At 35.4% G+C, this 17,848-nt stretch overlaps 1 protein-coding gene across 2 annotated transcripts; it reads left to right on the top strand.

Annotated features, from left to right (window-relative positions):
• The first annotated feature begins 2,693 nt into the window (after nt 1–2,693).
• Nucleotides 2,694–15,787, top strand: LOC114274947 (DNA repair RAD52-like protein 1, mitochondrial). 2 transcript variants are annotated; one of them, XM_082868868.1, is made up of 4 exons: nt 2,694–3,108; nt 12,894–12,931; nt 13,042–13,136; nt 15,359–15,787. In XM_082868868.1, the coding sequence occupies exons 1-4, from the start codon at nt 2,930–2,932 to the stop codon at nt 15,500–15,502; spliced, it is 456 nt and encodes a 151-aa protein (XP_082724994.1). In that variant the 5' UTR covers nt 2,694–2,929; the 3' UTR covers nt 15,503–15,787. The 2 variants fall into 2 exon arrangements, with proteins under 2 accessions (XP_082724994.1, XP_082724993.1); XM_082868867.1 differs by having other exon boundaries at nt 12,813–12,931.
• Nucleotides 15,788–17,848: the final 2,061 nt, after the last annotated feature.

Below are 17,848 nucleotides of genomic sequence, written 5' to 3'. Positions count from 1 at the left end.
AGTGAATTCACTGATTTACCTTACAGTGAGCATGCCCTTATTTTGTCGGTATATGCAGATGGATTGTCAAGTCATGTGACTTGGTGCATAGGCTTTGGTTTTCTCGATTTTTTGCTCAATTTTTTTATTACAGTGACAACTCAACACCAATTTGATATATGTGGGATTCTCAATTCATAAAGTCACATGGCAACAGTGAATTCACTGATTTACCTTACAGTGAGCATGCCCTTACTTTGTTGGTATATGCAGATGGATTATCAAGTCATGTGACTTGGTACACAATATTTCCTTTTCTCTGTTTTTTCATTCTACTGACGACTCATACCTTGTTCGTATATGTGGGCTTGTCATGCAGGGCCATCTTTCTAAAGTTGTTCATAGCCAACTATATAAACGACTAAAGGTGAAGACACAACCTTACAACTCATTTCGCCCTACGAAATTATCATTCATTTGTTTTAAAAAATTAGCATGGCTACATGGTTCATGGGAGGGAGTGGGAACTGCAGAGGTGGTAGGAACTTGCAAAGAGGTGACAGTTCACGACGAGGAGGGGGAAGGGGAAGGGGAAGTGGCGATGATGAAGATGAAACACCATTTCCTTTGTTAGATGCCTCTTGTGCTTATCATGATAGGTTTGGGAAGCGACATTTTGTCATGCCCAAGTACTATCGAGATCCATGTGGTTTGGTGGAGCAACCATCAGATAATCAAACAAGATATGGTTTAGTAAACGCTAGACTTCTAAAGTGGCCCGCACTATTTATAGAGCGAGTCCAAATGGAAAGATTATGTCGGGAAAATCGATTGAAAGGGCCAAAAGCATGTTCTGTTGAGATCCAAAAGGAAGATCCTGATAGTGTTGATCGACTATGTGAAAGACTACAACGTGAGATTTTTTAAATGCGCCGTAGGTTAGCCCGCGATATGCAGCTATACATAGTTAAGAAGGATGCCCAGAAGAACAAAACAGAACCAAATGATGCGGCTATCAAGGGTATCATGGAGAATCCTCAGCTTGTTTCTGACGCTGAGCTTTCGGATTGTTCAGACTCTGAGCCACCTACCGATTTAAGCGCGAATTAGGTGTTAATGTCTACACTTCGGCAATATTAGGTCATGCATTAATATGTGATGTCTGTTTAGAGTAAGTGTTTCCGTAATGAGTTTGTCAGATTGTCTGGCTAATATTTGTCTGTCTAACTGTTATGTTTATCTATGTATTGTGTGTTCAGTTTATGGTGTCCACAATGTATTGTTGTCCGAGACTTATGTCTGTACTACTTATGTATTTTTGTGGGAGATGTATGTGTTTTTTCCTCAAGGTTTTATGAATTACATTATCACCTTCTAACCCAAAACAAAGACAACAAAAAAAAAAAATTATTTAAATGAAAACGGCTTTAGTAAAGCCAAAACAAATTTCTGAATAACACATTCTAACCCAAAACAAAGACAAGAGAAAAAAATATAAAATAAAAAAGTTTACATGAAAACGGCTTTAGTAAAGCGAAAAGAAATTTATGAATTACATTATCACCTTCTAACCCAAAACAAAGACAACAGAAGAAAAAAAAAATATTATTTACATGAAAACGGCTTTAGTCAAGCCAAAACAAATTTCTGAATAACACATTCTAACCCAAAACAAAGACAAGAGAAAAAAATAAAAAATTAAAAACTTTACACGAAAATGGCTTTAGTAAAGCGAAAAGAAATTTATGAATTACATTATCACCTTCTAACCCAAAACAAAGACAAAAGAAAAAATATATATATTTAAATGAAAACGGCTTTATTAAAGCCCAAACAAATTACTGAATAACACCTTCTAACCTAAAACAAAGAAAAAATAAAAAAAAAATAAAATTACATCAAAACGGCTTTACTAAAGCTCAAAAAATTTATGAATTACATTATTACATTCTAACCCAAAACAAACACAAGAAAAAATAAAATAAATTTATTTTAGTCAAACCAAAAAAAAATGTTGAATTACACATTCTAACCCAAAATAAAGACAAAAGAAAAGAAAAAAAAATTAACATGAGAACGGTTTTAGTAAAACAATTTTAACAAAAAAAATTATTCTGAAATACATTATCACTAAAACAATGACAACAGAAACAAAAAATAAAAAATTTCTTCTTTACAGTTCAGTTAAATTGAAACTAAAAAAAAAAATTTACGCTAAAAGCGATCATAACAACGATATCAGGAGAAAAAAATTTTGGCCAAAAAGCGTGGTTCGAAAGAGCGAGTTCAGAAGAAATATTTTTTTTCATAAAACGTAGTTTGGAACAGCGAGTTCAGAAGAAAAATGGTTTTTGATAAACTCGTGGTTACAAACAGCGAGTTCAGAACAATTTTTTTTTTCATAAAAGCAGGGTTCTCAACAGCGAATTCAGAACAATTTTTTTTTGGGATGAAATCGTGGTTTGTAACAGCGAGTTCAAAGGAAAAAAAGTTAATTATAATCGCGTTTTGTAACCGCGATTTCTTAATCAAAATCGCTTTTCGTAATCACGATTTTTAGAATTTTCAACTTCCACGCGGGACAGGCGAAAACATGTTGAAATCGCGATTGTGAACCATGAGTTAACTTATTTTAAAAATTCTTTGAAAATTAGACTTAATTTGAGAATTGATTTACTATTTTAGCTTAGTTGGGGAAATGCCCCAACAAACAAGTGAATGGAGCTCAAAACCAAAAGTTGTCTCGGGGGTATTATAAACCCTTGAGGAGACAGAGCAAGAAAGGAGCAAAATGGCATCGTCCCTGACGAGAGGAGTGAAATGTGTAGCAAAATCATCATCATCAGTGTCAGCTGGTTGGGAATAGTTGTTGGTTTTGCGAAGCTCTTCTAAACGTTGTTACGCTGCTGCCAAAGCCAAGGCCTCTTCTTTTTCTTCGAATGGTGCGACGATGAGAGAGTCCTCGATTCCGTCATCAGAAAAAGAAGAAGACCTGGAGGACCTAGTTCCCACCTCTGGAATCAGCCGCCCTCTCTCTGAAATCCTCAAAGAACTCAACAAGAAAGTCCCCGATTCCCTCATCAGGGTTCGCACCGAATCTGATGGCTTCCCCGTCAAATACATCCCCTGGTCTGCCTCTCTCTCTCTAAAATGTTTCAACAGAATTTACAAAAATTGTGAAATTTGTTATATAGAAATGTTACTTTTCACTGTGCTAAATAGACATATTGTCCGTTTGTTTCGACGTTAATATTGTTTTATATTTTACAATTTTTGAATTGACTCACGCAATTTTTAAAAGTAAGTTATTTTTTAGAAATGGTAGAGTATATATATGGGTAGTGCTAATAATGAGTCATTTTAGGAGAAGCTTGAGTAATGGTTTACTCTTTGAAGAGAGTACTCTTATAAGTCAAGTGAAATTAGAAGGATCGGAAGAGGAAGGCACTATATGGGTAGTGCTAAGAGAATCTGTTGCTGAGGAGGGGTTAATTGGAGTGGTAAATATGGGTGATGGAGCTTCGGTGGAGAAGAATGAAGAAGGTGGATTAGAATTGGCAATCTTGGATAGTTCTCAATTTATGAAGTGTGAAGAGATGGACGTGTTGCCTTTGGAGTCTTGTCCACCTTTGGCTGTGAATAAACATGAAGTTGGGGTTTTTTTGGTCCAGTGTCAGTGGTGCATAGAAGATTAGAAGATCAATTAGGTAGATGAAGGAGGAACTAACTAGAGTATAAATACCCAAGCAACCCAAGATAAAGCTGAATATAGCTTATGATACTACTTTTTTATTTTTTACTATCAGCAAAAAAATTAATCATTTTATAGATAACGAATGAGTACATAATGAAAATAAATATTCGATAACTTCAATATGCCCTCTTGATTAGATACGCCAAGTTTATATAGGAACAAAATTTGAATATTATCACTTCTCAATCTTGAAACGATGACTCCATAACTTCTGTGTTTAGAAAACGCAAATCCTTTTACTTGAAGGATTCAACCACTGTATCAGACCCGCCTGGTTGCGAGAAACTTGCCCTCAAGTTTAAATCCTCAGACAAGTCACCGTTGTAAGGATGGAGATGCTTGACATTAAAAACATCTGAGGCGTGCATGTGGTTTGGCAACTGCAGCTGGTAAGCATTGATTTTGTTCAAAATTCTACGGGGTCCAATTTTTCGATCATGCAACTTATAGTTTAGACTTGCTGGAACTCAATCTATTGCTAATACAATCCACAGTTGATCTCCTATTTTAAAAGTAACCTTGCAACTATGAACATCTGCAACTGCTTTATCTTTGTGTTGGTTATTTCAATTTGTCATCACACTTTCTCATGTATGGACATGATATTATCAGTCATTTCTTCAGCTCTCATGCTAGCATTCTTTGAATTTGTAATGGGAACTAGATCGAAAACAGTGTTTGGACTTTGTCCATTAACAATCTCAAATGGACTCAGTTGAGCAGTGTGGTTTTTAGATTTGTTATAAGAAAAGTCAGCATAAGGTAGTACCAAATCCGATTCTTTAGGTTTGTTTGCAATTAAGCATCGCCACAAGTTATCCCAACTGCAATTAACCACTTATTTGGTCATTTTTTTTTGGGATGATAAGATGCTAAATCGCAAGTTAGTCCCTAATTTCTTCCATAAAAGTCCTCCATAAATGTCCAATGAACTTTGAGTCACAATCAAAAGTAATTGACCAAGGGATGCCATATAAACAAAATATCTCTTTAAAATACCAATTTGCTATATTTGATGCATCCATCGTCCTATGACTGGGAATTAAGTGTGCCATTTTGGATAAGTGATTCACCACCACCATAATTGAATCCTAAGAAGAAGCACATACACATACGTGTAAAAATTTTAAAAATACAGGACACGACATGCGAGGGACGCGTGTAATCAAGGTTTCAAAAAATGGTTGCGGTGGTGCGGTTGCGGTTGTAAGGTGTAAAGGCCGTAGCATAACAGTTGCGGTAATCGGAACCATGAATTTTTTTTTATTTTTTACACAATTTGAATAAAACTTACCCGATACGCACATTTTTTGTTTTTCTTCAGAATCGTATTTATTGGGATTTAAAATTGATTTTGATCAATTTTTGTTAGTTTTTAAGTATGATCCAATATATTTCATATTTTTAAATCACTATAAAAGGAGTTTTTTTACATTTTGTTTCAATAGTTAATGACTTTATATGTCATAAATTCATATTTTACCTCTTATTTTTATTTATTTCTTAAGAATAATTGATTTTAAATATTTACAAAATTATTTTTGACCAATACCTGAACTAACTAAATCAAAAATGTTTACAATTATTAAATGAAATGATTATAAAAATAAAAATTGAGACATAAATAAAAATTATTTTTGAGCTACTGAATATTGCAGAATGTGTATTATGTATATTTTGTAAGTTTTTTTTTTTTTTTTGTTGAACGGAAGCTATTCAAAATATTGTAAATGTGTGTAACAGGCTGTTACATGTGAATTTCCGTCACACCGCAAAAACAGGTGTAACGGGTAGTGCTTACGGCCGCAACCGTTACGTAATGGCCGCAACCGTTACATAACACCACTTTTTGAAACCTTGCATGTAATACATAAAATTATATTTATTTATTATATGATGTTTATTAGAATATCATATATTTATTTATGCCAAATATTTTATGACACTCAGTCTATAAATCCAAATTTCAGTTTTGTCAGGCCAAAGGTCTATGCACTGGAATACTTTGTCCAAAAGAACAAGTTTAGATAAAATGACCAAAATATCCTATATATATCATATATACAGTAGTGAATAAATAGAAAATCACTCTCTTCTCTCTCTCTCTCTCTCTCTCAACCGTTGCTCCTCCTTCGTCATTGCTCCGCTGCCCTCATCTGCCATGAGATCCAAATCGTGAGATCTAGATCCATAGCTTCACCACCGCCGGCCTTGAAATCCAGATCCACCACCACTGCCACCGTCGCGAGACGATCTAGGTCTTCTTTCTTCGGTTACTACCAAGGAGCGAAAGACGGCAACGAGGGAAGGGTGGTTAGTGTCGGACTCTGGCAGTGTGGCGGTAGCTGAGCTTCTAGATCTAGAGCTTGACAAAGTTAGAGAAGATCTCTGCTTGACAAAATGGTGTCGTTTTGGTATTGGAGCGTTCTAAATCTCTGCAACATATCATCAACGCTCTTGGATCGGCCATGAAAGCATCTCTCTCTCTCTCTCTCACTCTCTCTCTCACTGTTCCAAACTTTGGGACTGCAACACTGTTATTTACTTCTTATTCTTCTTCATCGCTCTCTTGTTTCATGCAATTACATTTATTTGCTTGTGTTTTCTTTATAAAGGCTTGATCTGAAACACTATTATTATCTCTAGATTTGAAGCAAATCTTTACATTGATATCTTTGTTTGTTTCGGTTTAATCCTAAAAATCTTTTTCTAAAACCATTTTTGATTAAAGAAAACCATCTCAAATTTTCACTCTTCTTAAAAATTCTTCAAATTTGAGTTTGACATTTGGTTCGTACTTGTTTCATTGTTAACTTGTTGGAAATTTTTCCTTTCCCTTGATTTGCTACAATTTTGATGAAATGATTGGTGAAGGATTGGAGATGATTAGTGAATTAGCTGAAGAAAGTTGAACTAAATGTGTTTTCTGGATCATGAATCTCACTGAATGTGTTTGTAAGTGATTATCTATTTACATATTCGAAAGCCTTGTGTTGGTTTTTGTTTAATATTTTTGCCCTTTAAGTTTACTGGTATAGTGTATATATATTTGACATAGGTCTCAATGAAAGGAGATACTTTGGAAGACTTTGACAAGGAAGACGATTACTTTGGAAGTGGAAAGAGATACTAACAAATTTGTTTTTGTTTTCTTTTTTTTTAAGTTTTTTGATATTGTTATTGATGATGATGATGATGATGATGATGATGAACAGATAGGATTCGATGATGATGAACAAATAAGATTTGTTATTATTGATGATGTTTTTGAACAGATGAGAGAGAGAGAGAGAAGAAATATTTGAATAGATATAAATATTTGAACAGATTGGATTTGGTTTAGCTTGATATTTCAACAGATAGAAAAAAAAAATACAAAAAAGTAAATAGATAAAATTTCAACATATAAAATTCAGGGAAAAAAATTGAAATAGATAGGAATAAACTTTGAATTGAAAAGATCATAAAATTAAACAGATAAGATAAAAAAAAATTAAACAGATAGGGAAAAAATTTGAATAGATAGTCAACGAAAATCGATAGATAAAAAAAAAGTCAACAAATAAGTTAAAGGGTAAAATTGGAAACAAAATGTCCTTCAAAACAAACGAAAGTACTTTTCACCAAACTATTTCACAAAAGGTGGATATCTCACTAATAAAAAATATCTAATGAACCTAGTTACTTAAAAGGGTTGTTTGGGGTGTCTAAATAAGTGCACTTTTTATCTTTTTGGACTAAAAAATTGAGGTTGAAAATATGGATGTTTGGGTTAACTTTTTGACTTTTTATGGAAAAATGTGTAATAAAAAATTGTAAAAATTGATTTTTAGGGAAAAATTCGAATTGAGAGTTGTGCAGCCGTAATTGTTGACTTTTGGTGAATAGTGTTAACTTTTTAACTTTTTGAGTAACTTTTTAACTTTTTGGCTTTTTTACAAATTCCCAAACTTGGCCTTACTCTCATCAAGTTCATCAAATGCTACTCGGGTAAAAAAAAATAAAATTCGGACATCATGTGTCCCGAATATGTCCAACCCAAGAAAAATTGAGACTTTCCATGTCCATGTCCGGCATGTGTTGAACACCAGTACGTGACCACTAGAGAGGTGTCCATGCTTCATAGAATTTTGAATCTTAACACCTTTGACTGCGTGGAAGACCGAGAACGAAATTCATACTCACATCAGTCCATGCAGTTTGGATGGAGTCGGGAGAGGAGCATATAAACCCACCCTGCATTGGTTGTTCCTCTCTTTGAATGTTGGCAAATACGGTATATCTGAACATGCCTAGGTACTTTGCGCTTCAACTTTGGTTAGTAATAAGTTTCTTTCACCAATGCAATGCTTTTATCCCAACCAGAATATCCCAAAGCATGCTGTTCAATGACAATCTTCTCCCTTAAAGAGTAGTCACAAACACAGAGCTGCGACCCTTTGAAAAGAAAACCTTCTTTGATGGAGTAATCATTACACTCACCAGCCACCGCAGCTTGCATGATAGGACCAAAATATTCATCATTCATGTACAATTCTTTGGGTGTCAAACTCTAGAATTTCTGCCCTCATTATTGTTACAAGTGAAACCCTTGTGCTTAAATCATCGACCTCCTTATTTTGAGTACTGACTTCATGCTTTAATGTGAAAGTGAAACATTGTAAATAGCTCACTCACTTAGCATGCCCCTTATTCAACTTTTGCTGACTGTTTATGTACTTGAGAGCTTCATGATCATTCATCAGAGTTGAGAATGTACTCCCACACCCTTTGTACTAATAATGCTGCTAATGCTTTAATATTCAAATGATTGCAAAAAGTTCTATGTCATAGGTTGAAAATCGAAGTCGTGAGCCTTCCTTTAGAAAGCAATAGGGGGTCTTTTTAATGAAGAACTGAAAACCAGAATATTGTTGAAGTAAACAGCTACACACCTTCAGATAAAGGGTTTCAATACTTGATTAATAACCCACATAAATGTACGTGACAGCCTAAAACAGAAGAACAGAGCTCTTGCTTCTCTCTTGACCAAGAAAGTCAAAGAATCTAGACCCAAAAAGAAAAAAGAAAGAATAAGGGTCTCAACGTTGAATAAGAAAGGATGAAACAAGAAGACAAAGGATACAAATCCATACCTAAAAAACTAAAAGGTGGATGCTGGTTACTGTTGGCTTCCAAAGAGGTGGACTGCACAAATAGTTGGGTCATATATTAGAACACTGTATAAAAGTCCCTATAGAACTCTTCAAAAAGCACCGAGAAAGAGTTTAGTTGAAACTCTTCAACCAAAAAAAAACGATGATGAGGTTAGCCTATGAAAATTAACTTTCCCTCAGACTGTAAGGTGCCGTTTGGTAACACTCACGTTTTCAGTTTTCTGTTTATATTTACAAAAATTTCAAAAACTCAAATAAAAACTTGTTTGGTAAAATTTTTGATTTATAAATCAGTGGTTTCAGTTTATAAATTTAGCCAAAAAATGAAAATACAAAAAATGTGTTTCCGTTTTGAGTTTTGAGTTTTTTTTTTACCACCCAACACTAGCCACCACCCGCCACCATTTTTCACCACCGTCTTCCGCCACTACCACCCACCCCCCATCACCATCTGCCACCACCACTCACCACCCACCTGCCACCCACTCGCCACCACCACCCACTCCTCGCCGCCACCACTACCACCACCACCCACCTGCCATCCACCCGTCACCACTCACCACCCGCCACTACCATCCACCACCACCCGCCACCTACTTGCCACCACCACTCACCACCCACCTGCCACCACCAGCCACCTACCACCACCAGCCACCTGCCACCTACTCACCACCGCCACCACCACCACCACCATCACCATCCACCCGCCACCCGCCACCCACCTGCCACCACCACCCACTCGTTACCACCTACCAACCGCCACCGTCACCCACCCACCCACCCACCCACCACCACCCGCCACTACCCACCACCACCTGCCATCCGCCACCCACCCGCCACCACCAGCCACCCACCATCACCAGCCACCTGCCACCTACCCACCCGCCGCCACCACCACCACCACCACCACCCACCACCCACCCGTCACCCACCTACCATCACCCACTTGCTACTACCCACCACCAGCCATCGTCACCCACCTACCCACCATCACCACCCACCACCCACCTGCCACTACCCACCACCATCCGCCACCCACCTGCCACTGCCACCCACCTGCTACCACTACCCGCCACCGCCACCACCACCACCACCACCACCCACTTACTATCACCCACCACCCGCTACTATTACCCACCCATCCACTACCACCTATCCGCCACCACCACCCATCCGCCACCACCCACCATCACCCGCCATCCGCCACCCACCTGCCACCACCACCCGCCACCACCACCACCACCCACTCGCTACCACCCGCCACCGTCACCCACCCACCACCACCACCAGCTACCCACCACCCACTGTCACCACTTTCCACCACCGTCTTCCGCCGCCACTTGTCATTTCTCATTCTTTTTTATATTTTAAAATTTTTTAAAATATTTTGTCAATTACCAAACGCGTTTATAGTTTATATTTTTCTAAAAATAAACAAAAACCAGTTTATAAAATTTTTGTAAATATAAACTAAAAACGTAAACGTTTCCAAACACACCCTAATAGACCCATAAAAAAGGGATCCATGCACAAAACAAAAAGGAAAAGCCCATGATCCAAGTTAAGAGTAGCCCACAGGAAAAAGAGGGTCACCTATGGAAAGAAAGCCCACGCATAAAAGAAAAATGTTTTTAAAAAATAGAAGTTTAAAGTTATCATGATTCACATAGTAAAAACCTACTTACGAATCATGAGAGGGGGCATTTTTTGGTACGTAAATTTCAAGTAAACCAAAGTTTTGGGGATTGATTGGGATAATGATACGTGTAGAGCCTACAGTGGGAATACAAACTTACAGGGAAATATCTAAGTCCCATGTGTTTGCAAAACTCAAAGCCAATCAAGAAGTAGCATCTACGGAGCAGATGAATAAGATGCTACACTGGATTCATGCTTCTAAGTTCTAACCAAGAAGTTATCTTGATAAAGATCAAATGCCATGTGGGGTCAGCAGATAATAAGAGGCCAAATGCTCAATCAAGAGATGACACATGAAGGGCCTATGGCGGTGATGCTAAATGAGATAAATGAAATTGCAAAAGACCAAGCTGATCAGATGAGCAGGGCTTTCCTATTATCTCTAACACTCTGTTTGGATTGGGAGATGAGAAAAGAAAGGAAGTGATTATGGTTTCTTACCTTCTGTTTGGATGGATATGCTGATTAAAACAGGATACATGTTTCTGTTTATTTTATTTGCTTCGTATTTAGACGGGTAGTTTAGGTATTATAATTTTTATTTTATTTTATTTGCTTTGTTTCTCACCACTTTGGACGAGAAACAAAACTTAAGTTTGGAGTGATTTGTCTTTCTTTCCATTTCTCTTCATTTCTCACCACTACTCACACTATTAATCATCCAAACAAGATATGTGAAATTTCATTCTCTTAATTTCTTTTCTTTTCTTTTCTCACGAAATCCCTCAATCCAAATGGAGTGTAAGAATTTGCAAATCTTTTTCTGTGTTTATAGACATGGCGTGTTATAGGTAAAGGGTTCCAAGCCCTCTCTTTTTATACCATTTCATGTAATTTGAGGCATCAAAGCCTTGAAATTTTAATGAATGCATTGTGTTCATGTTTAAGTCTCTTTTTGCCTTTTAATTTATTTTCTTTATTAATCAGAGGCTTCACTTGTTCCAAGTGAGTAATGAATGATTTGGATTACCAAATTGGGCATTGTTTAATCTAAAAACTAAACGGTGTCTATTTGTAGATAGAAGTTTCGAAATACAGCCAACACTAACATTTTATCATTTCAAAATGTGTCGTCGTTGCCTCTCTCATCTTTCCAATGTTCCTATTATATGCTTGCATTCACATTAGTTCTGTGGAATTTCCGGTTCTTTTGGTAAATGTTAACACCATATTAATTCTTAAACAAAATAGTGGGGGTTTATGTACTTTTGATCCATGATTTATTCATTATTGAACTTTGATTCTTTTGGCATTTGTGATGTAATGGCTTGTGATTGTATTGTGTATGTGTTATATAAACTCTTCTATTTACCCCACAATACCCATGTCCACCGGATATGACATGGGTAAGGGTATGAGATATGTGTCCGACACTCGTATCCAATTTAGACACTCAGATCCTTTAATTTGTTACAATTTATGAGAAGAAGAAACTCATATTTGCTAGTAAAGCAATATTTTTAGCCTCTCACATGAATTAGATATAGAAATTTCATATTTTTTCTGAATCCTTTTCAAGTTCAAGTATATTTCTATATAATTTACAACATTTCTATATAATATGCAATATGTATGTGTATATGATGCATCCCTGCACTCATATCCAATTTTGGATACGTATCCCAATATTCTAAGATTTAAATTTATGAAGGTCTGACGTTTGGATACACACCCACACCCGATATATGTACCCGAGTCCATGTAACATATTTTAAATTATAGATTGAATGGTTTTTTTTCATGTTGAATTAATGTTAGTTTTTCATTAATTTTGGTTGTTCGTGGATAAAAATGTGTTTATTTATATTTGTTGTCATATCCCTGCCATGCCCATATCCTATTTTCGTGAAAATCACTATGTCCGATGTCCATGCCTGTGCCAATGCCCGTGTCCATGCTTTTTAGCCCATCTTTGAACCAATTTTTGGATTTGTGGACACCTTTGAATAGGTTTTTGACGTATAGATGATATTGGTTTTCTTTTGTACATGGGTTGCACCCTGTTGGTGCCTCTTTTTATAATATTATACTTCATTTTTTTATTTTAATAGTTCTTTTACTCAGGAATGGTGCTGAAACTTCTTGTTAACAATCTTGAAAGGGCTAAAATAATCTAAAGTATGAGTTTTTTTATTTTTTATTTTTTTATCTTATGAACTTTTTCTTGTTCAACGTTACATTTTATTTGTTATGTAAGGAGCACACTAATCCAATTTATAATGTAGTAATCAGAGTTTAGCTCTAATGTTTAGTACTTGGAAAGGAAGGTTATCTGACATTTCTAGTTGCCTTATCATTCTTGCTAGGCATATTGTGAATCGGATTATGAACTTACATGCTCCCGGTACGTTAAAGTTCACTATTTTTCTTTCACCAAGTGATTTTAATTCCAATTGCAAGGGGCACTGAGATCTGTGAATGCTGAAAACATTTCAAATTCTCAATCTATTGTAGAATGGTCTGGTGAGGTTCGAAGCATAATGTATTCAGCTGATGGCAAGTCTGTGTCTGTTGTTTACCGTGTCACGCTGTATGGGACTGATGCTGAGGTACCATTGCTGCTTTATGCTTCATAATTTGTTCATTTGTATCACAATATGCGTGCATCTTAGATTGGTAGTAGTGACGTACTCATACCTAGTCCGCTTCTGGACATTGACTGGTATTGTTCTAGTTAGTGAAGATTGACAAGATTATGTTTTCAAATTGCTTGAGTGTGAATTATTGAAAATGTTTTCTGTTGCTGAGTGTCATTGCTTCAAGTCATTACCTTGCTGATGCCGAACATCATATGGAAGTCTATAGTATCTCCTAATATATCTAGTTAACTTTGCTATCTCACTGGTGACTGCTGGGAATTTTTTTCTGACTTATCAAGTTACATATTGAGCTTAATTTTTCTTTAGGCAGGAGCGACCCTGACAGTCAAAACCAAATTATTCTGCTTTCTTAAAGCTTGTGTAGAGCAGGCAAGATTCAGGCTTGATGACACTTCATTAAATTGACTTGATTTTTTAATAATAAGTGTCCATTGCTTTCTTCTATAGTGTAGTAACTTTGGTTAATTGATAGTGCGTCTATTAATGCATCAGATGTTGCATCTCTTGGAGGTTGTGAGTTTTGAGCCCCATGTGGAGCGTCAGGAGTGATCCCCTTTCTTTTTCCCCTTAGATATAGGCTAGAGTAGGTTGTAACAATTGACAAGGCCCTGTCCTAAAGTTCTTAACTGTTCTGGCATACCTGGGGCTGGGGCTACCAATTTCAGTGGTTGGCTTGGAGACCTATTATGTAAGCCTAAAATCAATGGAAGTTGCTGAAGGGTACTATCATATGGCATGATTTCTAATGTATTAGTTTCTCTGATCTCTTTTGCATTTTGCTTTCTGAGATTCTTTCTGTTGGCGCTATCTGCATTGAATGAGGAAAAGATATTGGCAGAAGTAGATTTTATTTCTTTGTTAAAAAGAAGAAAACAGGTACCTATTAAAGTTGATGGTAATGTTGCTGAAATATCAACCAGGGGTCATTACTGATGGATTTTCTTTCCCTTTCATATAAGTTGTTTTAACTATAATTTGTGGTTCCTTAAACCGAATTATCCCAACGTATAGTTCTTTGATTCTGTGGCTGTACCACAAGGAAAAGTGTGGCTTTGAAGATTTAAACAAGGATTTGGAGTTAAGGTTTGAAACATAATGGTTACCAGGCATTGGTCCTCCAGACTAGATAGTCAAATTAAAGAAACTAAATAGATTTGCAATAATAGAAATTCAGCAAATAAGATTAATAAAGGGAAAGTACCTTATTTCTTGAGTGATCAATTGAGATCCACGCTCAAATCAGTACAAGAGTTCAACACTAATTTTTAATCAAGAGAAACTCTTCACTCTATTCTAATATCCTTTATAGAAAGGAGCCTGATATGTAGATACTAGACGATCGCAAAGATAAACTTTCTCAAAATTGTTCCATCTAATAAAGCAACCATGTAAGGTTCCAGCAATAAAAATTTTATAAACTAATAACTGGCTAGATAGTAGCCCTGGAAAGGACTCCTAGCTTGACTTAAAATTTTTGTTAGGGAAATTCTAACGAAAGTAGAAACTCCTAAAAATTAAAATTTCTAACAAACATGACTTTCTATGCAAGAGCTCCTTTATTGGCTAATGATGGGCTTTAAATGGGCTGTTTTTGGAATCCTTGCCTTTCTACGTCATCCGTCTATCCTTTATTAAAAGTTTGTGTCTGTTCTCAGTGGACGGAAGGAATGAGAGGAAAGAAACACGAAGGGGCATGTATAATCAGTTTAAAAACTCATCTTAGGTCAAGGGCTCAAGGAACTGAAATGCATCTTTATGTAAAATGCACCTGTGCTTTATGAACTGTCTGACAGATTTTAATTCATTTATTTATTATATTACCCTATTTAAGGTTGTTATGTCCATTTTTCTAATGTCAAGAAAGAATGTAATGGGTTTTAAATAATTTATGGTTGGTGGCTTTTAGATATTGTAACCACGTCTTTATATAAAAACTATTATATAACGTGTTAATATAAATTTATTTATTTCTTTTGCATGTATAAGATTGTTCAACATTATTACTATTTTTTTTTTTAATATGTGCCAATTCTTTCTCTCTCACTCCTTCCTGTTTCTTTTCTTTTCTTTTTTTTCTTTTTTTAATTTTTATGAATCACAATAGGAAAATATATGTGTGAGGGAACTGACCTCGGTTGCTCTTCACTTTTGTTTTGTGTGTTTATGATAAGATATACAAGGAGTCAACAGGTACTGCTCCTGTAAACGATGTAGGCTATGGAGATCCAGTGCAGAAGGCAGAAGCAATGGCATTTCGTCGAGCTTGTGCTCGTTTTGGTCTGGGACTTCATCTCTATCACGAGGATGTGTTATAGCCAAGCAACATGGGCTTTGTGTTTGGCAATTTTTAGTTTAGCGGATGACACTCAGATCACATTTTGTGTTTTAGTTGATTTGTTTTGTTCTCAAGAGAGAATAGCAGTAAACCAGATATTTTGATGTAAAACAAAATCAACTTATCTATTGCTGTCTGCAATTGTGATTTCAAAGCGTAGATTTCTGTATTTTATGTAGTATGTTTATTTAGTGATGGGAATGCTGGCTTTTGATATTGGTAAATTTCTGAATACAAACATGTGGGCACCGATGAATATGAACAATATTGCTATTGTTAAATCTGCAATTCTTACAATGTATATTGCTTATGCAGTTGAAATTGAAACTACTGACATTTTGCAGAATTCAAATCAAAGTTTTTGAGACTTTATTTATTTATCAATGTTATTTAATGCTCGGCAGATTTTAGCATTTGAATTTAGTTTATAAAGGTACAATTAGGCAGATTTTAGAACTTGAATGCTGGTTTTCCCACTTCATCTACCTATTGATTATGTAAATTTTACCCAAAGAACAATGCCTCAAGTTAAAAATTTTGGTTGGAAATTGTGTTTCAATATTTTACCTCTCAAACCTCAAAAATCAAAGACTCGTTTTTTAATTATATTAATTTTGCATCTAAATTGTTTTAATCTGGATCAACGTGATTTCTATCAATCACCTTTTGTTTAAAATTAGGTGAAAATTGTTAAACAAGACACCGAATACTTTTTTTGGAAGGAAAATTGAAAATTTTCATTGTACTTGTCAACTATTCCTCAAAAATCATTGTACATAATCAGAATAAGAAAAATGTTTGAGACTCTCATTTTTTGGAGATTTCCACAACTCTCTTTGGATCTCATGTATGTGTAGGATCTACTCATATATGTGTGGGGTTCATACCATCAATGGTGGAGATCTAAGGAGGTTGTGATGGTTTTCAGAAAAAATGGCTCTCAATCATTGTTGATCAGAATAAATATTTTGGGTTAACAACAACGAGATCTTTTGCTCTCAATCAACAAATGACACTACCACCTTACATCCCAAAAGGAGATCCATGACCTTATAACAAGACAATTGGCTCTACGGCCATCACATGTAAGAAAAGGGTTTTGAGCCACCTTGTGGCTTCGGATTCCCACCCGCCTAAAAATATCTACAACTTGAGTTACCTATGTCACGCCTATATTTTTTCAATCTCAAGGATATGCATGTGCACTGCAGGTCCAAAGCCATCCTAGTTTTGTGCTACTAATCGATTACTATCAACCCAAATACCTTTAACTAGACCTAGTCCCACCTAACAAGAGTTGTGTCTAGGAATGCAATTGGTTTGGTACGGTCGGTATTTAGGTAAAAAATTATACCGAACCGATAATGTCGGTTTTATTATTTCGAACACTAATACAGACCATTTCTCCCATCAAACCGTACCAAACCGAACTGATTAAAATGGTTCGATTTGGTCCGTTTCAATCGGTCTAGGATCTTTCAAACTTGAGCCACTTTTAAATATAATTACTAATCTGTATAAAAATATTAAATTAGTTATTTGTCTACCATTTCAAACATATCCAATCCATCCATTTAATAAATACTTTTCAACTCCTAGATTAATAAAAATAAAAACAAAAAAAGTTTAAAAGTACTAAGGTTTTAAGAATAATAAGTTAGAATTAAGATTATATATAATAGGAGTTTACAAACTTAGGTTATAAAGATGTTAAGGTTAATTAATTAACGTTAATAATTTATTATACTTATTAATATCATTATATTATTAGATTATATATATTACAAATACAATATATGTTAAAGTGGTTGGTTTCGGTTTAATTCGGTGCACAAGATACTTGAATCAATCTCGAACCGAAAATCGAAAAAAAATTAAATTTAAAATCGCACAGATTGATTCTCGTTAAAAAACAAACCAAATATAGCCAATTTAGTTCGGTTCAATCGATTTGGTCAATTTTTTCGATTTTTCTTACGTTTCTAATAGTGTCACGACACCCAACCTAATTCACTGGAAAAGATAGTTTTAGAAAAACTATGGAAACATATAAGTTTTTGAAGAATTGGGATTTTACTAATCTTCTTGTTAGTTTATTAACTCAAAATGTGTGACTCTGAGTTTTTGTTTGAGGAAACAAAAGTTGGGATCAAAGGTTTACAATTATGAGTAGGGAAGGTGTTAGGTACTTTACTGAGCGCTTTTAGGTCTCGTTTGGCAATATTACTTTTTAACTAAAAAGTCAAAAAGTTATTAAAAAAATTAAAAAACCAACATCTTATACCAAAAAGTCAAAGTTTATTTTTTTATCTACTTTTTTGTACAT

The sequence above is a fragment of the Camellia sinensis genome, chromosome 5 (assembly GCF_055761805.1).
Source record: "Camellia sinensis isolate YWXY chromosome 5, ASM5576180v1, whole genome shotgun sequence".
NCBI lineage: Eukaryota > Viridiplantae > Streptophyta > Magnoliopsida > Ericales > Theaceae > Camellia > Camellia sinensis.
The sequence above is the reverse complement of the archived record's forward strand: the minus strand, read 5'-3'. Positions and strand labels throughout refer to the sequence as shown.

Bases quoted from the DNA above. Each gene is read 5' to 3' on its own strand.
- LOC114274947 (XM_082868867.1), top strand. From the start codon at position 2,930: ATGAGAGAGTCCTCGATTCCGTCATCAGAAAAAGAAGAAGACCTGGAG. The intron at 3,109-12,812 runs GTCTGCCTCTCT...TTTATAATGTAG, and splicing joins CCCGTCAAATACATCCCCTG to TAATCAGAGTTTAGCTCTAA. The intron at 12,932-13,041 runs GTACGTTAAAGT...AATCTATTGTAG, and splicing joins TATGAACTTACATGCTCCCG to AATGGTCTGGTGAGGTTCGA.